Source organism: Athene cunicularia (genome assembly GCF_003259725.1).
Source record: "Athene cunicularia isolate RWA chromosome 6 unlocalized genomic scaffold, athCun1 chr6_part2, whole genome shotgun sequence".
Taxonomy (NCBI): Eukaryota; Metazoa; Chordata; class Aves; order Strigiformes; family Strigidae; genus Athene; species Athene cunicularia.
The window spans coordinates 10577418-10604769 of NW_020799106.1; the positions used below are offsets into that span (position 1 = coordinate 10577418).

The window sequence follows — 27352 nt, forward strand, 5'->3', positions numbered from 1 at the left end:
GGGCAGGCTTGGGGTGCAAAAGCAGTGGGGGAAGAGAGCAGGGTCTGGTCACAAATACAACCTTTCTTCCTCTCAACGAAAATCCCAGCACGGGAGACAGCCCTTGAATGGGGAAAACAATTCCCCCCCTTTTCCAAGCAAATAACCCGAAAGTGAAGTAATATCCATGTTTGTTGTGTAAAAGCTTCTGGATTCATCTTGCTGCTGGATGGAGCAAAGACATAGGATCTGCCTGGAGTAGCTGGCAAGAAAGTAGTTCTGTAGAAGTAGTCATGGAGAGGTGAAGTAGTATTATAATAATTTTTTTTCTTGGCTATATTGGGTTTGTTAAGCATAAAAATATCTTTTCTTGCTTTAGTGGTTTAGAGCTTTAATAGAAATCTAAAATAAATTAGAACCTTCAATGGAGACAGGAAAATCAAGTGAAGTGATGCTCTGGTTTAGGACAAAAGCAGTACCTTCCTTTTCTAATAGTGCAGGGTTCTTGATTCTGACTGTGATATCTTGTCAGTATTGTTAAGTGTTGATCAAAGATGAGGATGAAATACAAAACACCTGGACAGTGTGCACCTCTGAAAGTCCTAATTTCAATATAAACATCTGAATAAAATGCAACTTGCCCCATTTTCTTTTTAGCATAATGGTCATTATTAACAACAAGCCATCTAAGGGTCAAACTCCCAAAAAAGAATTCCAGAACAATTATTTCTATTAAGTGTAGCTGGATCTTTTTTTTTTTTTTTTTTTTTTTTTTTTTTTTTTTTTTTAACAGTGCTAAAAATACTGCCTTAATTTACTGCAATCATTCACAGTTTCCAACAGCAGCTATGGAAGGGGAGTTTTCCCCCTGTGAGGGTGGATTTTTTATTTGATTAATGGCCCAGGGAACAAAGAAAGAGAGAAAGTAATCATGCTTCCCCAGGTCCCATGACAGCAACTCTCCTCCCTTACCCTTCATGATAAAAAAGTATGGCCCAGCACACCAGTACTGCTGCAAGGACTGAGGCTGATGCCTGGAATTAAGGGGAAGTGCTGAAATCCCACCGGTTTCAGAAATAGAACATCCCACTGTGACTTGTATCCTGGAAATAGTCTGGATGTGCTGATGCATATAGACCCTTAGGTGGCAGAGGTGAGAAAGTGCCCTGTCCAAAAAGGTGTTTAGATGTCCTCAGGCCAAGGAGGTAGGAAGAAGGGGTAGAGAAAAGGTCCTTGGAAAACTGGGGTCTAGGAAGCCTGTTTTACTGCGCTTGGGATTTGTTGTGTTGCGATTTATACCTCCCAAAAAAGAGAGGTATGATTTCTGTTTCCATCCCAGGGAAACTCAAGTGATGGAGGAAGGCTCTCTAGCAACAAGTCTTATACATCAGCTATGAATGCCTTTGGGCTGGTTATTTGTAGGAGGGACTTATTTTCTAACAGTGGCATTAAAAAACCAGATCTTGAGTGGGCCATTGGGTCATCCATGTGTGCATCCAAGCCCTGAGTGTGCAGCGTTGTCCGTCCTCTGCCTCTCGTGCCCCTCCTGAATCAGGAGTGGAGTCTTGCAGAGTAACCCAGACTGGGGTGGGGGTCTCCAGCCAGACCCCACTTCCAACAGAACCAACTCTGCAGCTCCAGCAGACCACTGAGGGTCATGGTCCAGGCAAGCTGGGGCGTTCCCAGGGATGGGGATCCTCCATTGCTTCCCACGGGAAGGTCTGTTTTCCTTGGGGCTGGCTGGGCTTTCTCCAAAGGTGGCAGTGTGTGGAAGCACTGGGCACAGATTAAGGCCGGATCATCGTTAACACGCACCCCAAGAGCACAGTGACTTATTTTTCTGGCACTTTGTAAAAATGCGTGGAGGTCTCCCAACACCGGATTTCACAGCGGCTGTGACTAATACCTTGTGCAACCTTGAACACCCTTGCTCCCTTATTCCTAGTGGATTGCTTGAGCATATACTGGAGTTCACTAATGTCTAGAGCCTAAAAAATTTGCAGGAAGCCTTACAAGAAGAGCCCAGAAGAGCTTGCCTTGTCTTATCTAATAAGCCAGAAGCTGAAGAGGGATATTGCTCCTGCTGTAAATGCATCAGCCAGGGAGATAGATGCTCTATTCCTGTCCATCCCCCAGCCCTGCGGCTTGTGCTCACTGCTCAGCATGAAACCATCACCTGGAGTGAGATGTTACTGGAAATTACTCCTCCCCAGAGGAGAGGTACAGAGATGTGTGGCATTTAAGGCTCCACATACAAACACATTCAAAGCAGCAGCCGCTGAGACACCCAGCCCGTAGGGAAGTGCAGCGTGAAATAGTGCAATTTGCGGGGCAGGAGAGAAAAAAGAGCCGCTTACACTACTCATCTATCTAGGTCGTGGCTAGGGACAGACTGGAAACCTCAGCTGCTGTGGAAAGCCGCTGAGGTTTGCCTGGCTGCGGTCCAGGCGCTTTCCCGGCACGGAGAGGAGCCGGTGCCGTCACGGGGCAATGTGCCCGCTGGCTGCAGGCCGCCCACTGCCTGCCTCCCCGCTCCAACACCCGGGGCAGCCGCCTTGTCAGGAACTGGGGCGATGCAGCACTGAGATACCTGATAGTAAAGAAAAACAGTATGAAATCCGAGGCGGTGCATATTAGACATATCTGCATAACGTAGCCGTCTGCTTTCATCCCCACCTCTGTCCCAGCCTTCGGGTACATGAGGGTGGGCTCAAGTCCAGATACAAGGGCTAACAGAGACGCATGGAGTGCTGTGCAAATTTGCGCCAAGTGCCGCAATTTGATCACTCAAACCTCTGATGAAACCAGGATGCAGGAAAACTGAAATATAAAGGGCCAAATTTGCAGTACACCAAAGATTTCTTTGATAGGGTGCATGCGGGGTGCCTCTGCCCAGGAAGGGGAGGATGCAAAACCAATTTGAATTTTAATTGGGTTTTTTTGAACAACCGCTTTTTACTTCTTAAGCAGCCTGGGAAAGTTTCTGACTCATTTTTGCACAGCAGTGTGCTAATCAGGCTCCAATTGCTGCAGAGAACACTCATTTTGGAATTAGAGACAGGAAAGAGCTATTGCAATGGACAGTCCATCTCCCAGTCACTGCACACCTGTAGTAACTAAAACACTGGAGAACCTGGGAGCACGGGAAAAAAAAAATCAGAAACTTCAGCAACAGATAGCTCCAAAATTTGGCATTACAGAGATGTCTCAATTTCCAAGTATCTAAGTCACCATCTCTGGAACTCAGTGTGGCAGACCCAAGTGACACAGGGCTGACATCCTCCAAATGCCTGGGCTTGTGTCCCATTTCTGGCACTCAGAGTAATCCATCTATTTAAATTTAAAGCACCTGTTTAAGACTTCCAGGACACAAAGATACAGGAGCACAGAGCAAGTAGTGTCCAAAGGTGAAGTGGCCAGCCTCAAACCTTAGCTCTTCCCTCAGTGAACCCCAAAAGAGACATGTGCTAATAAAAGATTTTGGTGTTAAACAGCCAGTTATTGGAAAAGGCTGCTTCTGTGATTTCCAAAGCATTGTGACATGCTCAGAAAATCTGCTGTAGCCAGATATGTTGTATTTCTTTACCTACATTTCTTTATGTGCAATGCTCATGTTATGTGCACCAAGAGACCTGCTGTACAGGGGGATTGTTTAGTGTCCTCTCCCCCAAATTTGGCACTGGCTCAACGGTCAGCCACATCGATCCATCCTTCTTCCACTTTTTTGTCACCTGCCTCTGCTCCTCCAGATTTCTGTTCTCCCCTGCCCAGCATCCCCACCACCATCCCATGCCCTTCATCCCTGTGCCATGGTGAGTTCTGGGCTGCCCCATCTCCCTCATCCCCAGTACACCCACCCTAGCCCCTTTCAGCCCTGTTTGCTCTCCAAGCAAGCCTGGGAGTTATCATCGCCTTTCATTTCCTCCACCTTTGTATAATTGAAAGAAATTTAAGGCAATATCAATCATTTTGGATGACACAATTTAGTGATTTTCTACGATAAATTTCTTGGTCCTACAAGCCCACAGCACATGCCCTGGCTATGAGGACCCAAGGAGGTGACTGGCTTTGCTCTTGGCATGAAGTAACTCATCATGTACTCAGCACAGGACTAGGCATCTTACATGTGTTTACCTCCTAAGACAAGTGCATTGATATGTTACGATATCTCTCTGCATCTCAACCGAATGCTGTCCAAAATCTGTAGGTTTAAATATTATTTATTTTCATGCAACATGAGGGGGATCTTTTTGCTTTTTCTACAGTCTCTGGTGTTTTGTTTTGTTTTGATCTCAAAATAACTGATTTAGGAAGAATGATTCTGTTAACTTTCTCAGGAGCGCTGAATTTCTCCTCCTAGCTGTATTAATTTATTTAATTTATCTTAAATTTGATTGCAGTGAGCACCCCTAATTAACCTGATTTTTTGCTGATAATCACTCACAATGGAATCAAATCACAAATCCGGGGATGGATTGACCGGCACACAGAAAGAAGCCGCGCTCCGTGCGTTAATTCAGCGAACGGGATATAATTTGATCCAGGTAGGAACTCAGTCACGTCCTTTTGTGTGCAGTGTCTGGCTTCATCCTGAAGTGCTGCATTTCATCGGGGGCTTGAGCAGTGCATCTGTATACATGAAGCACCCCTTGCTCATTATTCTTTTCTCTGTCTGTAACATATGTGCCACACATAACTACATGTAGTAGGTGATATATTTTAAGAAGCAGGATCTTATTCCTCTAGGAATTCTTTTGCCCATGCTAAATTATGATAAGAGTGGAAAAAAGCCCTGAAAACTGCTGGGAAATAACGTTGGGAAAGGTTGGGATTGGTGCCTCAAAGCTATGGCTGCGGTGGTAGCATAGCAAAGAAAACGCACTAAACGAAGTTTCAGAAGAATGTAGGTCCAGAGTTGGCCATAGGAAGTCACCACCAGATCTGCCTTTTGTACAGATCCTCGCACCCAAATACCAAGGCTTTGCTCTCAGTTTAGTCTTCAAGGTCTCCAAGTGCACAGGCTCTTTTAGTTAGGGCAGGTGGAGACTGGACATGTGCTTCAAAAGCCATCTGAAGAAGTCTTTCTCAATTAGCATGAGCAAAACAAACTAATTTTTTGAAAGCATTGGTCACTAATATGGGTGACATTTTGTCCTGGAAGAAGTAACTGAAAACACTGAAGTTTAGGCAGGTCACTGCCTTGAACTTTGCCTTGCTTTGCATAGCACTAGAGGGCATAACAGCCCAAAGCAAAAACTGAGACTCCTGGGAAAAAGTGTTTTCCGATAGACCTTAATCCAGTGTGCCCCTCAGGGCCAGGCCAGCAGGAGGGTTTGTTGCCCTTGAGGAGGCTTTCTGCTGAACCTGACCCAGAAGATAAATAACTTCTATATGTTTTATATTTACTGTGGATTTCTTTATCCCAGTCTATAGCTAATTAGCTATAGCTAATTCCTAAAGCACAGATTTCAACCCCCAGCCCACACATACATCCCAACGTCTTCCTCCCTACCTTTTCCATTCCAAGCTTGGGTTTTTTGTTTTTTTTTCCCCTCTCTTAATTTCCTCTTCCATGTCTCTTTGGGCTTTTCTTCCAACGTATCTATTGGTGCAGCCAAACACCTTATTCCTCAATGCACGTCAGGGTTTGTGAAGCAGATGATGAAGTCCTTCCCTCCAGACACCTTGACAAGATGAGTTTGTTGAGATGCTGCCTTCAAGCCACAAATGAAACCACTGCAGATTGAGGGAAGACCTTTTTCTTGCTGTGTCTCCTCACACACCAGCTCCCATAGACATTGACAAAATGAAAAAAAAAAACAAAAAACAAAAACCAAAACCTGTTTTTGACTGTCTCTCATTTGGCTTAAAGTGGGACAGTAAGACTCCTCTGACCATTTTCAGACTATTATTGATGAGCTCAGCATTCCTCCAGCTGCCATGCCAGTGAAGACTGCAGATGACTGCAACAACACAAAACACAACCATCACTTTTTGTCTTCATCTAACAAATGAAGAGAGACAGAAAAATCCCAAGTCAGCAACATGCTCAGTTCAGCCAAACTGGATGCAGAAAAATAGCCTGAAACATCATTGTCTTCCCGTTAGATTTGCTATAACAATTCATTCATAAATTCAAATGTCCCTGTGATTCCATCACTATGCTGGAAACATTTGCAAAACAGGAATGAGCATGGATAATTCAGGGCCTGTTATAAGCTCAGGAAAACTGAAAGAACTTGTGGTATGTTCATAGTTTCCTGCAAAGATACCTGTTTGCTTATGTGCTTTAGGCCTTCCTCTTAGGTCAGCCGTACAGGCATTCACTTGCCTGGAATAATCCCAGAGTGGGAAATGACTACAGAAATTATCAGAGAGCCAGAAATAGAAAAATTAACAGAATCCAAGCTCCTCTGGAAGCAGCACATTGCTGCAGAACAGGAGAGGGAGGAGAGGGAGGAGAGGGAGGAGATGGAGGGAGGGAGGGAGGAAGGAAGGAAGGAAGGAAGGAAGGAAGGAAGGAAGGAAGGAAGGAAGGTAAAAAATAGGAGAGAACACACTCACCTAGTAAAAATATAGCAAAAAGAAAATACTGGCTGGTCTTCACATCTTTGAATATTATTCGGGGCCAAGACATGCTCCTTGCCTAAAGAATCTCTTGGGTACGTAGGCATCATCTTTTGTCCCTCACATGGCCTCCCACCATGGATGGCCTTCCTCTGTCCCCCCTGTGGGGCTGCTTCTGTCTTCTCCTTTGCCCAGACCTCCTCCCATGCTGGGATTCCTTGAAAACACCCAGCACAGAGAAAGGTCTTCACCACTCCTGGGTACAGGAAAGGGTGGACTTTGGGATGCACCATTTCTCCATACCCACCTCCAGGCCCAGGTCCTCACCATGTCTCATGCTAAGCCCAGCTGCTGGCACAAAAGTCTTTTTCCAAGGGCGCTGAGCAGCTCCAGCATCACCTGCTGTCCATGATGCTTCAGACTGCCTGGCTGACCCCTTTCACTGTGTCCACGTTTCCAAATTTCTACCTTTGTCTCCAGTTTTCCCCCTATGTTAGCACTTTCTGAGGTCCAAATGCCTCTTGCTTTCGGAAAATCCTTCTGCTTTCTAATATGATCCTACCAGTATCTTTTCTTTGGTCTGTAGAGTAGGAAGCTCTCCATCAATTACTAAAATGAGGCAATATTATTGCTAATAAATGTTTGTGATTGGATGAAGAATCATGACAAGTTATAAATTTTGCAAGTGTTATAGTGTGCAGCCCACAACTAATACACAGACCCATAGACAAGAAGACCTACATTTTCCAAGGAGGTATTTGACCGTCTTGGACATCTGAAGTAGCAATTGCGTTGCAGAGAATACACTGCTGCATGTTCCTTAGCAAAACCCAACTAGTACAAACTAGACCCTTCTCCAGTCCATCACTCAGCATACTAACTGGGTTATCAAAGCATTTCAGTACAGATATGGCAGCAGGGCAGCCAGTGCTCACAATGTTTTCTCTGGCAAGACTGTAAAGAGCTGCTTCCTGAAAGGAAAGAGAGTGTGTGCCTCCAGCCCACTGGTAATGAAGTGTGTCTAAAGTCTCATTCTCTGGGAAGGGGTTGATTACATCCACATTTAAAATCTGTATCTAAACCATTCTTTCATTTTTCTCATGGCAGGAAAATGGGCAGAGGAAGTATGGAGGCCCACCACCTGGCTGGGATGGCCCTCCGCCAGAGAGGGGGTGTGAGATCTTTATTGGGAAACTGCCCCGAGACCTCTTTGAAGATGAACTTGTACCACTATGTGAAAAAGTAAGACTTTATGGTGGGTAGTTGTACTGCAGAGGTTAGTGATGATCAAAGCTACATTTCAAGGCTGAACTGGGGATGGTTTGGCCCACACTACTGGTGGAACTCTGACATGATATAGTCAAGGAAGCGGCTGGTCTTGTTTAAACACTTCCCACCTTGCTGACAAACCTTTTTCTTTCTATTTGCAGATTGGCAAAATCTATGAAATGAGAATGATGATGGACTTTAATGGCAACAACAGGGGCTATGCCTTTGTGACCTTCTCAAATAAACAGGAGGCGAAGAATGCAATAAAGCAACTCAATAATTATGAAATTAGGTAAGCGTGGCAAACACCTTTGCATCAAATTTGAATAATATGTATTAATCTATTTTGTTATGCAAGGCATATTTTTCCTTGTAACCCAACGGGAGATTATTTAGATACCTAAGCTTTAAGAGGAAAGCACCTCTTGACTCCCTTTGCAGTCATTGCTTTATGCTGTAGTATAAAGGTATTATGTAGGACTCATCAGAGCCAAAATCTTTTGCAGGAAAGTTCTTCCTTATCAAAAAAAAAAAAAAAATCTACCAGAACATTGGAAAAAATATTTTGCTTTGGACCAAATTTACTTTCACTTAACCATTGCTGTCTATTTCATGTTCCTCTCTCAGCTGTTTTAGGTTGATTTATTCCTATTCACAGTCTCTCTCATGACCTATACTGCAGATATGTTCTGGGAGACAGATTGTAAAAAATGGTGAAATAGGATGGAAACAAATTGGCAAACCAGTGACTTTTCCTAATAGATAGGAACAAAAACAGCCCTCGTGTTTGTGACTAAAAATTAGGAACAAAACACCCAGAAATCAACAACATATGGGCCCATCAACATGTTTTGTTTTGATTTCAACCACACAATGTTTTTTTCCAGTTTAGAGTGGGATGAGTAGATACCTTTGCTTAGAAGCATTTAGAGATAAACCATTGTGGTAATTTTATGGCTTTTGGGTTTGTTTTTAATAAAAAAAGATGGGTTGTGAATTGGTTTACTAGCAACCCCAAGGATGAGCAGCTCACAAGGCACACAGGGAGGGCTTAAAAATGGTTTGTATCAGAGACTGGACAGTCTTAAAGAGTAGGCTTTGTCCACCTCCACCTCCTCTGTTTACTTCCCTTGTTCCAAAGACTCTTCTAAAGTTTTTAACTTCTGAAGACCACAAGATGTATCTGGACCATGAATTGGTGAGCGAAGTGTATGTCTGCACAACAGACCAATCAGTGAACCCCAAATCATATCTCTCTATGACAAGGGATTTTCTTTCTCCTAAACCTCAGTCATGAGGGACAATGGTGACTGGGAAGTGACAAGTGAACACAACAAATCCTGGCTTACAGTGGTGGCAACACAAGAGTCACTGCTGTGACCATAGGTGGTAGGTACAGTTGCCTGGTAGCAGCCATTTTTTTAAATAACAAAAGCGAGAGTCCCAGAAAGGAAAAGCAGAATTTGGCTTTGGTTTCTTCTTGATCTCAAATCTTTCATTTCAACTACTTTGGTGTCAAAATTAGCAGCGGTAGCCTTCATCTTAGCTTCTGTATTGAGCAAGACTACCTGAATATCCCAAAGAGCACATGCCACAGGAGCACAAGACCTTGTGTTTGGCCTTGTGTTTTGGGACAAAATGGGGGTTTATTTTAATTTTTTCCTCTCTTTGAGAACTGATCCTGACTTCTGACAAACCATCAATGTTGTTTATACTCAGGAACGGTCGTCTCCTCGGGGTCTGTGCCAGCGTGGACAACTGCCGCCTGTTTGTGGGAGGGATCCCTAAAATGAAGAAGAGGGAGGAAATTTTAGCAGAGATGAAGAAAGTCACGGACGGAGTTGTGGATGTCATTGTCTACCCTAGTGCAGCTGATAAAACCAAAAACCGGGGTTTTGCTTTTGTAGAATATGAAAGCCATCGGGCAGCAGCCATGGCCAGGAGAAAATTGCTCCCAGGTTAGTAGAGATGGTGAGGGTGGTAGGGATGGCTTCGTCGCAGGGGTCACCTATGGACATGTTGCACTGCAGTGAGACTGAGGTGTCCAGAGGGCCCAGGTACCCAAGGAAGCGAACATTGCTGGGTTTTCTCCTCTCGGCTGCTAGAGACAATCAGAGCAGAGGGACCCCAGTACACCATGGCTGGCTGATGGAGTCACCCTGGCTCTGGGGTGCAAGGTGAGTGATTCACCACAGATCCTGATGTAGCACCCTGATCATTACCCATGCTCTTCATTTAGAAGGTTGAATTTATTAAAAATACAGCTAGATGAATTTAGCTGTGTGTATCTACAGAGCTCTGTTGTAGGATATGTATTATGCTGTGGTTATCTTCAATTATATATAAAATATAGCCTCAGTTATGGCCTATCAGAGAGAATCACTCAGGAAAGCATCCAAAATCATATACAGTCTTGAGGATATTCCTAAAAATGGATATTTTCTGTGTGGGAAGAAAACTTCAAATTAGGAATTTAAACATTAGGATTTAAACAATGTCAAGAATAAGTCTATGCAATTTGGCACTGGGGGACATTCAAAGACCATTGTGAAGTAAAGAGAGGTGGGCAGGTGTCAGATGAAGGGCTCACTACACATGAAGTGCATTTGCAGTGATTTCACCAGTTTCCTCACGCTTTCTTATGCTCAGCAGCTCCTGTAGTGCTTTCTTGAACCCAGGTCACTTGCTGGTGAAAGAATCTAACAAACCTGTTTTGAGACTTGTTCATAACCCACCAGTCTTCTTTCACTCTTTCTATACTACAACCCATGAAATACCCTGAGTAATTTAAATCCTTTTTTATTATCGTAAAAAAATCAAGCATGATTTTGAGCACTAAATACACCTAGTTATTATGGGATATCTCATGCTGACTATTTTTCCTTTTATTCTGCACTTTCTCCATCAGTTGAGCATCTCCCTGATTGCAGGAGCACATTCAGCTGGTCTGTGCTTCAGCACAACTTTTCCATGGTTTCTATATCGAGAACGAAGGAAGGAGCAGGCACAGCCACAGCTGCCGACGGCAGCCTTGAGGGAGTGGAGCATTTGAAATCCTGAGCAAAGACAGTGAGACAGATGGAACAAGCACGTAGCCCTGAACAGACATGTGCAATACACTAGTGATTTCCAATTTAGGGACATCTCAGTAAACAGTTTGTGGAATTTCAAAGGCCTGAGCAGGAGCCAGAGTCTTCTGATGTTGCAAACATACAGGAGGAACTTGAAAAAACTTTCAAGCCAGAACTGAATCTGTCTCCACCTGATGCATTGTATGAATGTGAGATTGAATATCATTATCAAGACATTTCCTTTACTCTGAACCTCACTGCTCATGGAGGGAGCTTTGTAGAAGACACAGAAATGCTCAAAAAGAAAGATGCTTTGTCCTGACTCCTGGTTAAATGAGAGGGTGGAAGAAGACTGGGTTTTAGCAAGAGGCTAGTGCAGACACCAGGCTTAGATCTTTGCTGCAATACAACCAGGTCATTATTTCCACTATTGAACAGAAAATGGCAATTCGGAAAGGGGCACACAGCCTTTCATTTCAGCTGCCTGCCATTAACAGCCATCTTTGTATTTCTAGTCATAACAGCCCAATTCAGGCTGGGCAGTGCTGATAGCTGAACATCAGCCCAACCTCACTCCACAAATCCCAGCTCACTCATGAGCCTTCCTAGCAGAGACCAGTCTCTTTCCATTTTGTTTGTTAATTTTCAATTCCAGTGTAGAAGAACAGCTCTCCAAATTCCACCTTCACCCTCTAATTTTCTCTATTTTGGAGCTCCCATACCATCTTAGATAGGTTACCCAAGCAGTGATGCAAGACAGAATGCCTTTTTTTAGATCTTTCCAAAGATGTTTTGCAGGATTCTCATTTCCCCTCTATCAGCATAGGTATTCCTGGGTTTCTTCCAGGTTTTAGCATAATTAAGGCCTTGGAAGACCCAACCTCCATGTCCTAAATATCAGAGAGAAAGAAATAAAATACACAGAAATACCCACTTACTCTTTGGGGGGCATTTGCAGAGGAGGTAGACATTTTATTTCATTATTTGGAAGGAATATCTAGCACTTTCCATGCTGCTAAGACAGAAAATGGTCCCTAATGTACTTCCAAACAACTAGCTGCTGAGCTGATTAAAATTGCTGGAGAAAAAGTGGGTCACAGATAGAGTGCATGAAATTTGGGGCTCTGGATATTAGTGGGTGGCCAGATTTCAATTACTCCTGAAGAGAAAAGGGGAGAAGATCTCCCTACAAGCTGTGCAGAAGGGACAGGGAAGAAAAAGAGGATGAAAGAGGTATCATTGCTGTCTGGAGAAGACAGGAGGTTTAGAAACCATCACTCTGTAGAGGTCCCTCTTCCTTACCTGGTGCCCTGCTGCTCATCACTGTGATTCCCACAGCTTTGAGACCAGGTTGTGGCAGTCTGTTTTCATTACATATTAAACATCACTATCTGACTAATCAATTACCTAACAGATTAGGTGACTCAGTGAAAATAGTTACGGACTTAGCGTGATAACATGACAAGATTGCCTTTAACTGCCTCTTTATTTGCTCTTTTTGTTCTCTGCCCCATAGCATCTAGATCCAGAGCCCATGGGCTTCTCCTCCACACCCACAGTCTGTTTTATGCCTTGTTACTTTTTGTTCCCCTCCTTTATACTATTTCTGCTGCAACTCCACCCAGTGGGGACCATACAACTTCAAATACTTGCATGCAGAGACATCCTTGATTTTACCATTTCATTTAATCCAGTTGGGACTTCTGGATCCCTTTCCTATTATCTAGGGAATGAAACTTTCACAGCCAAGAGGGATTTTTATCAGTTCATTAAAATATTTCCCTTTAGAGAGCACTCTGGGGAATGCAGACATTAGTGAATCATGCCATATTTTCACTTCTTTAATTCTGCATTTCTGCAGGCATCTAAGGTATTAGCGGGAGGACACTCAAAGTGTGACCATCTGCTTTTGGAACTGCGTTAATGAGGCAGCCGTGCTTTGAGCTAGAAAGGCTTATTTCAGCCCTGTTTGTAGAACTGGCCTGTTCTGCTGTTCATACTGCACCTGAAATAGTCTCTGAGCAGAAGTGAGAGGAAACAAAGCCTGTCTGACGCTGACCATGCCAATTCCTTTAAAGGAAGGATCCAGCTGTGGGGACATCCTATCGCCGTTGACTGGGCAGAACCAGAAGTAGAGGTGGACGAAGACACCATGTCATCGGTAAAAATTCTTTATGTGAGGAACCTCATGCTCTCCACCACTGAAGAGACCATAGAAAAGGAGTTCAACATCAAACCAGGTAGGAATCCATTGACGCTGTAGCTCCTAAATAAGTACTGCTACTGCAAATGGAAATATTTCTCCATTCATAAAATGCCAAAAGAAGAGATAAAAATAACTGCTTTTTCACTGTGAAATGTTCATGTGTGATGCCACAAAAAACATCATTAGGCTGAAGAGGCCCACCCAAAATGCACATCATGGCATTCCATTAAGGGCTGCTTAATTTCCAGCTAACATCACTACTAACCTTTTTAGGATGATTGGTAACAGAAAGGGATCCAAAATGTTACATGGGGATGCCTGTGTCGTAAAAATGATTTTGAATCATTTCGATCTTTCTTAAAAAGAGATAGTTGGTGAAACAATGGGGTGATTTCAGCATTCTTCTATTGCAAGGGATGATGTTAGAAATAGAGAGCGTTAATACAAATACTTTCTATCTAATCTATTTAAATTCTGAATTCTATCATTTTCATACAATATCCCCCAGATTTTTCTGAAAATTTGTGGATAACCAATGCTTATCATTTAACACAGAATGTGACAGTATTTCTTGCCGTGTATTACATGCACGTAGGGTGAGATTTTTCAAAAAACAAGTAGATTTGGTGGGGAATAAAAATCCTGCTGGCTTTCAAAAGAGATTTTACTTCTGAGTTGCTCCAGGTTTAGGAAATTCTACCCAAAACCAGCAAAGTAAAAATAACCTGTTTCTGCAGCTCTCCAAGCCACACAGTTCACTAGGCCTTAGAAACTTATGCCTGGCAATGTGAGATCGTCTTTCATCTCATTCCTATTAACTTCCTTCTATTAATTTTAAAAAATACACTACAGAGCTTAATTTTTTTCTTCACTAACTCTTCATTGCTGCTCTATACATTTCTTTTTTTTGTACTAGGCTGCAAGGCAAAGGTCTTTAGGAGGTTTCCTTATGAGTCTCTTCTGTCCTTCTAATGTTTCTGGCTAATAATTTTGGCCACCATCAAGCTGTTAGAGATTCCATTTTACCCCTGAGTTAAATATGTATCATCCCACTCTCTTAACTGTTTTCTCCTTTTATTTATCCAGTTTTGCTCCTGAATATTGAACTGCTCTCACTCCCCAGAAACACATTTATGCCACTTTGGCACTTTGGTAACAGTCAACTGCTTTGGTCCTACGACAAGTTTTCTAGTACAACAACAGAAGATCTGTATCATCTTTAATTTTCACTTTATCATTTTTACTTCTCATGCTGGAAATTCCTTTTATTTTTAAAAATATACAGCTTTATTTATTGTGGATAAAGTCAGGAACGTCTTTTTTTAAGCTGTGCCATGCTTTCAAAAATATGTGCATCAGAGCAGCAAAACCTGAGCTTTGGGAAGAGCAAATGTAGTTTAAGTTATAGTGAGATTACAACCAAAAAAGTCAGCAAGTATCTGAAATTATTCACATCCCTGCCCTGGTTATCTGCCTTATTCGTTGTGCTGCATTTCAATGTACATTTGATCCAGGGCATTAAGAATCTATTTTGACAATAACAAAGCATCCAATAAAAAATGATCCTAACCAAAGGAGTTCCAACCCAGAGGTCCCTGTGACAAAGCAATTACCATGTCGCTACAGGCTCCATAGACACTACCAGGAATGCTGCTTATGCATCGCGGGTTGGAATATAGTATGAGCATCATCCTTAAATCTGTGCCAGATTCAGTGCCTGATGACTTCTATAGAGATATGCATCACTTGTCTCACTAAAAAGCCCTGCCCTTACTCCCTAGAGATTTTGGCAAAAAAATCCTCATGCCTTGCAAATTTTTCAGCAGGAATGTTGTGCTCTCCAAATGTACTGAAGGTGACAATATTCCCCCTGCAATGTCACATGGACGGTCTCTCTGGGGAGATGACCCGAGGGTGGGTATCACATTGCTTTGCTCTGGTAGAGGCAGGGAAAAGCAACAGTTTTGACTCAGGCGAGGATCAGAAACAAAGAGCACTCTCAAGGTGGCGGAAGGGGGATTTTCAAAACACTGAGAGCTCATTAAAGCCTTGACTTGTAAACAAGGCATTCAGCATATAACTCTGGTAACTTCAGGCTTAGAAATTCACCCTCCAGTCCCAGAAGGATGTGAAATGCTACTTACTGTTCTGCTGTCATTTTGAAGACATGCAGGCTGCTCAGGTTACAGGTTGGGACAGGCTTTATTTTGCCTGCTGGGGCTCCTAATGATTCCCCCTGAACTCCAAAGAAATGTATTTTCTCATGCAGTTATTTAAGTAAGTGCTTTTTGCGGCAATATGACATTTCCCTGTGCACCTGTTCAGCTTTAAAGGGCAAAAAGCCAACAGAAGAGTCATTCAGCTTCCCTTAGCCATATTTCCAAAGGATATGTTTGGGGGTGTTATAGTTTCAGTGGCTGGGCTGGTAGATGATATGCTTCCCAACCCACAGGAGCAGGGAAGATGAACAATTAGAGAAGAAAAGGCAGATGCCTAAATCTTGTGACGGGGGGGGAATAGGACCAGTGTGGTTATTCTGGAGACAAACTTATTAGTGCTGAGTATCTCAGTGCTGAGAAGTTCTCAGCAGCAGAGCAGTTGACAAGGGAAACTGTAGAGGATGGACATAGAAGAGAAGAACAAAAAGCATTTGAATTATCTGGGATAATTACAGAGGTGTAAGAAAGAGGCAGATGGAGGCGCTAGGGTGGGAGTCTCCAGCTCGACCCCACTCCCAGCAGGGCCAACACGGCAGCTGCAGCAGGCTGATGGGGCCATGTTAAAGCAAATCAGGGCATCCCTGGAGACAGGGATCCCTCACCACCCGGGGCCCTGTCCCAGGGGTGCCCCACTCACACAGAAACCTGCTGCCCTGTTGGTCCCAGCCTATCCCCATGCCCAGGGTTGCTGTGTCCCAGGCAGGACTGGGTACTCATTCTTGCTGAACATCCTGAGTTGGTGGATAAGAGAAGATCCTCCTTGTTTTATGTCAGAAGCATCAGCTTTCATGCAGCTGCCTCTGAGCAACATGTATGATGCACACATGAAACTATGGAGATGGAGATCTCATGGTGACATTAGCCTGTAGCTCATGAAATCCTGGGCTGTCACATGTCCTGCTCGGCCATCCAGCTGTGGTAGTCTGTCCCAGAAGGGAGACACAAGACCAAAGGTAGCATCCAACAGAGCATTTTGGACGGAGAAAACAACTCCAGTTCAATGAGAAACTTACTGGTGTCTGACCCCAAATACTTCTAGTTTGCCTTGAAATACTACAACCATGATATATTTGCTTTCCCATGGCATATACATCCTAGGAGGTAAGAAGACACTGTCCTCTTGTTCTTTTACCACTGGTCAGCCTTTGCCCTCCAAAGGCTCATAACCCAACATGGTTGCTCTTTCAGATCTGTATTTTTCAACTAATACCCACGTCCAACTAATATTGCAACATTTTCTGCAGGTGCAGTAGAGAGAGTAAAGAAAATCAGAGACTACGCCTTTGTGCACTTTAATAAAAGAGAATATGCAGTGGAAGCTATGAAAGCCTTGAATGGAAAGGTAAAGCTACTGTAAATGCTTATTCATGGGCTTATGTGCAGTGTATTATACACAGCTGAAACAAAGCTGCCTGCTTTATTAGCTACAAAAACAAGCTGCAGGTGTTAGCCTTATATTCTCTTTGAAGGCTGCTTTTATACTCCTGAATTCATTTTTCAGCAGCTCTGATGTACACAAACTGTTCATTTTGACTTCTTGCATTTGTGCTAAATGTTTGCCCAGCTCAGACTGTAGTTCACTGTTTAAAAAAAAAAATTAAAAAAAAGAAAAAATAAATAAAATAAAGCAGAGCAAAGCCAAAACAAGGACTAGCAAATGAGGGGTTATGGGTTCCCTTGGCTCGTGCTCACATCCTTGTTCCATGTCTGCCAACAAAAACACTTGCAGGGCAATGTGTGAATGGCAAATCGGGACAAACAAGGTCAACCCAAAACATCTGCTTCAATTTCAGATGCGGATTTGCAAGGAGGCTGCTGTATTTAGTACTTCTTGCACTGCATGTAATTCACAGCACTGTAATGCAAGAGTTGTTCCTGAAGAGGTGTTAACCCCACTCCTATTTTTAGTGCTACTGCTGTTCTCCATAGGAGCACATATAATCTTGCTGACTTACATGCTACTTTGCAGGGAAGCGAAGCCGCCTGAAAGCTTCACAACTGTGCTAACTCAGTTAAGGAGCCTCTCCCAGCTGCAGTCAGGGCTGGGTGCTCTCAACACCCTAAGCCTTCACCCAGCCAGTGCCTTCTTCCACCTGTGGGAGGGAGATTTTGGCTTTTTTGGGTGGTTTTCTCCATCTTGCTATCCCATTAGCAAACCATGTGGGGAAACTGCCTCCCCAGACAGGGTAACCCCCATGCCCCTTGGAGACTTACACTTGTGCTTCTCCTGTGCTCTGTCCCCACGTGAAGGTGCTGGATGGGTCCCCGATCGAGGTGACATTAGCCAAACCCGTCGACAAAGACAGCTACATCAGATACACCCGGGGCACAGGTGGCAGAGGCACCATGCTTCAAGGGGAATACACCTACGCCTTCGGACACATGTATGACCCCGCCACCACCTACCTGGGCGCCCCAGTTTTCTACGCACCCCAAGCCTATGCGGCTATCCCCAACCTCCACTTCACCACCACCAAGGGGATCAGCAACAGGAGCATCATCCGACCTCCCTCCATCCGAGGTAACTCCTGTCACACCAATACTCAACTCTAGCAACATATGTCCTTCAGGACTTGGGTGGCTGCTCCCTAGACTCATGTTGAAGGTGTTGGCTTTGCCCTAGATGCTGGACCTCTTTCAGAGAGGGATGGAAGACCGTTTTTAGACTCAGTCCTTCCGAAAGGTGTAGTAATCTTCCAGCAGACTAAGCAGGGCATGAAAATATAACCATTTTCCCAGAGCAAGCCTGAAAGAGCTTCCGGATTGCCCTCAGTCCAGTGTAAATAAATTACAAATCCTCCTGGGTTTGCCCCAGTAGGGAAGACCAAACAAAACAATTTTCCTTTCCCCCTTCAGAGCCAACTTCCTCAACCAGCCACCAGCACAGCTCTCCATTGTATTTCCTCTTTGCTTTGAAGGTCATAGGGAAAGTTTTACCAGTCCTGATGTTTTCTGACCCAAAGCCACGGAGTTTCCCAAGAACGTCACATTGCCCTGATGCAGGGCAGGGAACCAGCACTGAAATCAAGAAAGCCATTAATTGTGTGATCTGGGAGATGGACTCCTTTTCAGGGGATCTTTAACCTAGTACTAAGCAGTCTATGAAAACACAGAGTATTTCTGAACTCTGTTGGGGCTCTGCCTTTGATCCTGGGTGACTGCACCTGGGACCAAATGAAACCCCCATGCTCCGGTACCCCCAGATTAGGTATTATTGAAGGCATTGTTTGCTAAGTGTTGAAGTAAGCTTGGGTGCTAGAGAAAAAAAAAAAAAAAAAATCTTCCTTCCAAAGATGATGCCTGTGGCAGTCATCTTGTGTCATCAAGCCCACGTCCAGGTCCCATGGCATGTGGGACTCTGCATGGCACCCTGATAGGGCTGGCAAGGACTGTCCTGGCCAATTTTTCCCCCTTCCCAAGGAAGGGGACAGGGAAACAGGAATTTCCCTTTCTGGCCCCATGTTTTTGCCTGCACAGATGCAACTGCCTTGCAGTCTCCCCAGGCTCCCAAGTAGGGTTCCCAGATGAAAGACAGAAACATAATGGAGGGGAAAAGATAAGACTTTTGTTCATATAAGCAAAGGATTGTATAAACTCTGGATTCTTCTAGAAAGTGAAATTACACTGGTGGGTAGCAAGTGATATCAGCTGTCCCCTCTCTGCCTTTCAACTACAAATCTGAGTAGAAAGGTGTCACAAAATGAAAACTGATGAGAGAAGATGGAAACTGGGTCAAAAAGAAGTAGGGCTCCCTCCAGAAAAACTTCACCTGTGCAAGCATAAGAGCCAAAAAGAAAGGGTGTCAATGTCAAGCCTGGGTTATCCCAGCAGCAGGCTATGGGGGGCTCCTGCCCATCTTCCCAAACCTGATGAGTGGGGCTAACTTTTCCATTTCAGCAAGAATCAGGGTAATTTTTCCGGTGATTTGATTCAGTTTAATGCCTTCTTACATTCCTAGAAATTTACATGAATGTACCTGTAGGGGCTGCGGGAGTTAGAGGACTGGGAGGTCGCGGCTACCTGGCGTACACGGGCCTGGGGCGCGGATACCAGCTCAAAGGAGAAAAGAGGGGAGAGGATAAACTCTACGACCTCTTGCCAGGAATGGAGCTCACGCCGATGAATCACGTCACGCTAAAGCCCCAAGGGATCAAACTTGCTCCTCAGGTACATGCGCAAAAAAGGGTCAATATCCCGGCCAGAGGTTGTATTTGCCTAAAATGCTTTTGGGAAAATGGTCCCCTACTTGAATCTGCACTGGGGACGGATAACTAAATCCATTCTTACATCTTAAAAGACATTAAAAAAAAATACCACTAGTTGCATCTTGCAATACTCACTCACCTTGCTGGAGAACAACAGCTGCTCTCCCTTGGAGAAGAGTTTTCATAAACACCTGTGGGTGTAAGATGAAAACCAGCTATGGCTGTTACTCCATAAAAGCACTGAGGGTAAAGAAATTCTCATCCCAAATGGGTTTGATAAACAGGATGCGTCACTTCACCATGGAATGAATGCACATACATAGAAAAATAATGTACATTTTAAAATCATTTATGGGAAAAGAGGTGATGACTGCCTGCACAACCCAGCCCAGGACAGAAGCTCTGGTTGCTCAAGGAGCCTTATGATGCAGTTGTGTGTGGGGGACTGGGATCCAGATGGATGGATGAGGGCTGAGGAGAACAAACACAGAACAAATTCCCTGAGTTTCTGAGGGTCTGGCTCTTACGGCAACTCCTTTCTCCTTACATCATCCAAAACAGCATGAGAAACTAACTTCACCCTGGATTTTGAAGAACATCTTTGCCTATTAACAATTCAATTGCCACAGCATTGGGTTTGACAAAGTCTATGAAAACATCCTGTTCTACCCCAGAAAACTGGAAAATAATTTTTACATCACCCTCTGCAAAATTTCACAGTCCCCTTACTCTCTTTTATCAGCATATAAGAGGGGTGAAATAGCCTGAGTAGCACTTCACTGCCTTAGGGCAGGTGAAATTAATTTTTTCCTCTTCCCATCCATGACAAACCCCCACTGCATGTATTTTGAATAGAGCAGTACAGTGCCAGGCACTTGCAACACTAGTTTTTTGGGGCACATTTTCCCAGAAGCTGAGGTGCCTAATCCCCTCACTGCTACTGTTTCACAACAGCAGATCTTAAAAAACTACAGCTTGCTTCACAACAGCCTCATTAATAGGGCAGCTTCGTTAATACCTGTCACCTTGGTCAGCCTCTCCCATCCAGTGAACTTTTTAGCAGCATCTTTAAATTATGGATTTTTTTCCTGCTGCCTAGCTGAGATGCTCGGTGTTAATAAGTAGATCTGCCTTATTGGGGATTTAAATGTTGATGTAACATTATAAAACTGACAACCATATAAAGGCTTTGGGACAGCAGGGAACAAGCAGGTTGCCATAAGCAGGAAATGTAATGAACTAATTTATTTTCACCACAAAGTGCTAAACTTCAGTTGGAGCTACAATTACAAAATTAGAAGCAGCACTGACATTTAAATTTTACATTTTAATTTCAAATAAAAATAAGCGTAAATTTTAAATAAGGTAGACCACAGAAAGATGCAGGTTGGAGGCACCTGGGGGTCTCCAGTCTGACCCAGCTGGCAGCATGGCCAACACCACAGAACCCCAAGACCTAACATCTTCTCAGCTGAGTGTTAGGTCTGGTGGAGCTACTTGGAAAAAAATAACTGGTCCGAACACTGCTCACAGGGAGTCACGAGAACACCATGCTGTGTTCAAACCCATTTGGGACAGCGCATACCCAGTGTATTAGAAAAAAAGAAATACAAAGCCAAAGCAAGAGCGTTTCCAGACAATGATTCCCAATTACCATGGAATAAGCTGTGCTAAGGCTGGGGGCAATGTGGTTCAGCATTTCTCTTTCAAACTAGAAGCAGAAATAGCTTATTGAAGCCTGTGTAATTAATTGGATGGAAACACAGCCTTTTTTCCCTTTTCCTTTTTTTTTTTTTTTTTTTTTTAAAAAAAAAAAAAAAAAAAAAAAAAAAAACTCACTAATCCAGGGAGGCAACAGAGCCATGAAGACGAATGTAGCCCTAGTGGTTTAGCGCTGTTAAATAGAAGTGCATGTTCCTGGGAAGAATTCAAAGCAAACCACACCAATAACAGAATAAAATAGCTAATCAGCAAAAGGACAAAGATGTCTGATTTAATGGGATACTAATTAACTTCAATAATTAAACAGATTTTTAGAGTATAAAATATTTAGATTAATCTTATACCTCAAGGTGACTGTACCCTGCCTGCCAGTCGGTTGGTTTTTTTGCTAAGCCTTGAGGAAGCTGCCATGACAGCCCTGAAAACCCTTTGGAGGGAAGGAAGCTGACCAGTGCAGAGGCTGGAGATGGGCGAGAAGGCACAGCAACTAACCTAAGCAAAAATCCCTTTTCTCCCTTCTAGATCTTAGAAGAAATCTGCCAGAAAAACAACTGGGGACAGCCTGTTTACCACCTCCACTCTGCAATTGGCCAAGACCAAAGGCAGCTCTTCCTATACAAAATCACCATCCCTGCCCTCGCCAGCCAGAACCCCACCATGTACGTAATTATTTGAGGTTTTCTGTGGTTTAGGATTTTTTTTATGGCATTTTATCTAGCATCTCTCCTCAAAATACAATTGCACAGGTCTCCATTTCCCCCTTTTTAATATATATTAGGGAGAAAAACTTTCACACACTAAAATAGACTGATAGTGATGTCTTCCATGTTTAGTGCTCTCTCTGTGGTGATGCAAAGATTACAGAAAGCCAGAAATAATCAGGCAGAAGGGTGCTTTTAAGTACAAAAATAAAATATACGATAGCTCTTGTGGGAAAAAGAAAGCAGCTTGAAGGAACATGCTGATAATTCAGCTCCAAATGTGATTCAAAACATTTCTGACCTAAAACATTGTTTGCTGTGTATTTTAAAGAAAAACCCAGACTGCAGCAGGCTTTCTTTTGCACCACATGCTCTGAAATGATGTTGTGTCCAAAATAAGACTTAGGGCCAATAAAGTCAGCAAAGAAACCAGACTACAACAAGGAGAGTATTTTTGTTAATGCATCAGCACAGTAAAATAATGTTTCTGTTTGATATGTGGGATGATGCCATCTGTGAGTGCATCAAAACATCTTTCAGGAAAGTCCTAGAAAAAAAACCAAACAAGGTAACATTTTGTTGTGCTCACAGACATCCCTTCACACCACCCAAGCTCAGTGCCTATATTGATGAAGCCAAAACCTACGCAGCAGAATACACCCTTCAGACGCTGGGGATTCCCATGGAGGGAGCAGAGGTGCCTCCTGCAGCACCAGCTTTTCCAGGTATGGGAAGGTCTGTACAGCAAAGATCTCCTGGGATATTGTTTTTCCTGCTGCTTCCTTGAGAATGTCAACGTGGTTTTGGCCACTGAGGACAGACCTGGCTGTACTCCCCCACATGACTCTACCTTGACTCATGTTACTTATGTGTATGATATCTTTATTGCCCACATAGTAATCTATTTCTATGTCAGAACTACGGTGTACATACCATAGAGCAACTCAGGCTGGAGGTACCAGGGTGGGGGTTATTTGTTCCAAACCTGCTCCCAGCAAGGTCAGTGCCGCATATACAGCAAGATGCTTGGGGCTGTGGCCAGGCGAGTTGGGGCAGCGTCCAAGGATGGGCATCCCCCACTGCTCGGGGTCCCATCCCAGGTATGTGCCTCCCCTCCACTCCTGCCAGCTTGTGGATGCCTCCCTTCAACTGGGAGCCCCAGATAGGATGCAAGATCCATCACTGGTGTCCCCAGTGCCCCATCTGGAATGAGTTCCCAACCTGAACCTGCTGGTTGCAATCTGCCAATGCCACCCAGGATGGAGTAGATCTTCCTCACTGCAAAGATGTGTGGTTGATTGATTCATGGTCCATCCATGTGTCCCCCCAGCACCCCAGCTCCTTTTGAACCAACGCTTTTGATTTCATCTGCCAAAGAAATGACACAACTGTGAAAGTTAGGATCTGATCCCAGTTCTCACACCCCCACTGGAAGGCTTTTTTTCCAGTTTGGGAATTCATACTCCACAGGTCTTGCAACTGTGCAAAACAGCTTGAGAAATCATGGAAAACACAGACTGGGAGCAGGAATCCAGCTCACAGGAATTACATTTACTGTGCTCTCCAGCATGACGGTTATTCTGATGTAGTGGGCGAAACACATGCCAAACTGCACATGAGGAATGCATTAGTCAGTACTACTGAGTTGTTTGGAGTGTCTCAAGGATGGATTTAAAAAAAAAAATATATCTATCCGGCTTCCTGCCACAGGAGTCCGCAAAAGCCACAGAAAAATCAATTTGTCTGGGTTTGTGCAGGCTTCCGCAGCGTGGAAACCAAATGGGCTCTTTATTGAATCCAGTCTCCACTTACTGCTTAATTATAATCTCTCCTTTTTCTTTCATCCACCCTTATTTATTTGTCTTGGAAACTCAACAAATTGACATACATTAAAGGTTCTGCCTGCAACACACACTGGTCCTTGATCAGGGCTTGCTGAAGCCCAGCTCAGCTCAAGCCATGCACAGGTAGCAGCTCGTTTCCCCTATGATGGTGGCAGAAATGCTTTAAATGACAGATTTCTCAATTCACAGTTGAAATATTGCACCTCGCTTTGCTGATGCAAAGAAGATACTCTGTGTGGCCAAAATACCCAAATTATAGAGAATTTCTTGTGTTTTCCCCCAAGGTAACACCTTCAATGAGGCAATGTGCTCTTGGTGTTGACCAGTATCTCCATTCCTTGTGCTGAGAGAACCTTGTCTTTGACTGACCTTGAGTTAAACCCATTGCCCAGCTGGTTGGTGGGAGATTTGGGACCATGGGAGATGTAGTCTGGCAGCAGAGCCTGGCCCAGCAGGGCCAGTGGGTACCCCAGCTGCTCTTCCCAAACTTGGGCTTTGTTTCCTGCTTGCTTCCTTCACAACAGCATCTTGTGGTCTGGTTGACAAGCTGCTATACCCTGCTTTCAGACAAACCAGTACCAAAAGCTTTTGTTTTCCCAGTGATTCATTTTAAATCGGCAATGCTAACATTCTCCCATGGAAAATTCTGAAGTGTTGAAACCACGGTTTCCACTAGGAACTGATGGGGAAAAAAATCCAGTTTACTAAATATTTTCTCCCCAATGTTGCATAAAGGGGGTTTCCCTTCTCTAACATGGCTGTCCTGACTTGCATGTATTTTGACCATGAAGTGTATCAGAGCCATATTTTCACTACGAAACCTGCCCAGATTTCCCCTGTTTTACCCCATTTTCTTGCCCTCATCATGTTGTGTGTGGATGTGTAAAGAGAACCCTTAATACCCTCTTAGATCAGAAATAATCAAAGCCTAAGGAAAAAATATTCAACAGTGAGGAGCATTTTCCAAGCAGTGTGTTTAACAAATATCAGGTGAGAAAATGCACTGATTTTCCACCTTTTTTTTATTACCTTTAACATAAAGAAAAGCATGACAGAAATTACCTATTTAATTTGATTATTCCTATTATCAAACTCATTTCTCCTTATGTCATTCCCATTGACAGCAAAGTCTTCCCATCAAAAACTATCAGGTTATGGTGAGTTTTGAGGATATTTTCATTAATCTGCATTTTTTTCCCCCTTCTTTCCCCTGCAGGATACACCATTGCTAATGCAGCTGCAACTGTCACAGCCACTCAGCTTAAACAGGCGGTGACTATGGGACAAGATTTAGCGACGTACGGAGCCTATGAAGCCTACCCCGCCTTCGCAGTTGCTGCACGCAGTGATGGTTATGGAGCATATTAATCCTGTCTTTAATAGTGTTCCCTTAAATTGAGCACAGACAAAAAAAAACCAAAAAAATTCTCAGTCTGGTAATTCTTACACCCTCATGATTTTAAACTAATCTGTCACCTAAAGTTAGATTTTAGTCAGAGTTTCATTATTGTAGTTCTTTAATTTCATAACAGGATACTGGAGAGAAAAGGAGAAATTTTAAAAAGATCACTCAAAATCAGATTTTCACACTAGAAAGCAAAATCTCAGCCCAGAAAATTAGTAGTTCTCAGGTGTGTGTATATACATACATATATATATGTATATATACATACACACCATTGTGTGTGTGTTTACAAGCAATAACCTGCGCTGAAAACAGTTGGTCCCATGGATATGGTGAGGTGGGACCAGGGAAAGATGTTGTATGTCCAGCAAGCCCCTCTGTGCATCAGGAGTTCTCCTCCATACACCACAAAATTTCTCAAGTCAGGCAGAGCAGCAGGTAAAATGGAAGGCTGCCCTTTGGGCACGTGGAGATCTCCAGTTTGCCTCTTACTGCCTCCGAGCATCCCGTGTCACCAGTGCTGGGGGGATGTGTTCAGGCATCTCAAGAGGCTTTTACATTCCTTCTGGCACAGCCAAGCAAAGAAGACATTTATCATAAATGTGTCTGCCCAGCCTAACAGGCTAGTTTCCCTGTTCTTGAAATTTGATTTTCAAAGCAGGAGACAAGCATTCAACAGTTTTCCCTCGTACTTGGCTATGTCCCAGCCATACCTACATGTCACAAACCAACAAATAATTCACCTCCCATCAAATGGCAAATTCAGTGAAAGATAGGAAGACTTCTATGACTATTACTGTTGAGGACCAGAAAAGTGCTATTCATTAGGGCCAATTGTCTACTTCATTAGAGCACAAGAGCTCACAGACATGGCCCAGTAAAAATAGGTGCCTCTACAGGAATAAAATTATATACAAGAAATATTTTCAACAGGATGGAAAGAGCCCTGCCTGGCTACCAATACTGCTTTACACGTTAAAGCAAGGCTCCTGGCTGCTGCGATTCTTGCAAAAATTAATTTAATGGAAGAATGTTCATGGCAATAGTAAAGGTGTCTCTTGTTTTGGAGAGCACTGGTGTTGGCATTGTTTGAATGCTTTGGGAATTCTCAGAGCATCCTTTGGTTTACAGGAGGAGGGCATTATCCATTTGTTTTTGCCATCAGATTGAGGCAGGAGTAATGATGCTCTAGGGATATAGGAGAAGCCCAGTGTTAGGTAACAACAGCAGACACACTAATCCTATATAGTATATCCTATACAGTAATACACACTAAGAAAAATGAATTTGTTCAATCCAGGGCCAGAAAAAACCCTTTTGGCAGGAGAATTTACAACCGTGTTGACGATGTCCATTGATTCCAACAGCACTTGCCCCAAAGTTTTCATCCAGTCTAGATGATGTAGGTGGTACCATACAAGGCCTTTCAAGCAGAGTTTTTCCTGTGCATCCCCAAAGCTGTACAAAGCACAACGGTCTGTGACAAGGTGTTGACTACCAGGAGCTAAGTGTTTTCTATTCTCATGCTTCCGCTGACGGGATTTCACTAGGAATGGAACAAAACACATAAGCTGTATAGTCTGTGATACTATTAGACCCTTTCTATTTATAAAGTAGCTCATTAGGGTGATCTTCAAGGTATTACAAGCCCTCTGTGGTTGCTGTTTGGCACTCTAGACTTCACAGAAAATGACAAACTTGTTCACAGAGGGCAAAATAACGAAGTGTTATGGGTATCGTGGCTCTATTTTCTCTTCTGTCTATGTCTTTTAAGTCATGTTTGACTGCCAACAAGTAACATATCCATGTGTGTGTCTCTCTCTAGAAGACTGCCGTTGGCAGAAAGTGTTTCTCTCTTTCCATGTTCAGTAACTTTAGTCAGCTTTTTCAGCTATTTATATAAATTCAGAAAGATGTCAAAGAAAAGGGCAAGAAGCAGTATTAAAAAGTGTGTGCATGAAGCACTTATTTTTGTACGCATAGTACAATATTGTATAGAGTTTTAACACTATGAAGTGTAGCAAAAAATCACACTATCCATTTATTGGAGGATAATCATGTATGTTTAAACAGAATGAAGTGAAAATGGCATCTTAATCATTCATTACAAGGAAATTATAACTGGGATTAAATTCTGTGAAGCACGACTGTAATTTTAGAGTAA

General features: G+C 43.4%; 1 protein-coding gene across 2 annotated transcripts; it reads left to right on the forward strand.

Moving 5' to 3' along the window:
• Positions 1–4424: 4424 nt before the first annotated feature.
• On the forward strand, positions 4425–27324 carry A1CF (APOBEC1 complementation factor). 2 transcript variants are annotated; one of them, XM_026851917.1, is made up of 11 exons: positions 4425–4523; positions 7654–7788; positions 7977–8107; positions 9535–9773; positions 12965–13126; positions 16556–16653; positions 17562–17832; positions 19270–19478; positions 21761–21897; positions 22531–22664; positions 25000–27324. In XM_026851917.1, the coding sequence occupies exons 1-11, from the start codon at positions 4425–4427 to the stop codon at positions 25149–25151; spliced, it is 1767 nt and encodes a 588-aa protein (XP_026707718.1). In that variant the 3' UTR covers positions 25152–27324. The 2 variants fall into 2 exon arrangements, with proteins under 2 accessions (XP_026707718.1, XP_026707719.1); XM_026851918.1 differs by having other exon boundaries at positions 19294–19478.
• The last annotated feature ends 28 nt before the right edge of the window (positions 27325–27352 follow it).

What these genes read in the sequence shown, in the direction of transcription:
- A1CF (XM_026851917.1), top strand. Translation starts at nt 4,425, where the DNA reads ATGGAATCAAATCACAAATCCGGGGATGGATTGACCGGCACACAGAAA. An exon ending in GGAGTTCAACATCAAACCAG is followed by an intron (nt 13,127 to 16,555) that starts GTAGGAATCCAT and finishes CATTTTCTGCAG; the next exon opens with GTGCAGTAGAGAGAGTAAAG. An exon ending in TGAAAGCCTTGAATGGAAAG is followed by an intron (nt 16,654 to 17,561) that starts GTAAAGCTACTG and finishes CCCCACGTGAAG; the next exon opens with GTGCTGGATGGGTCCCCGAT.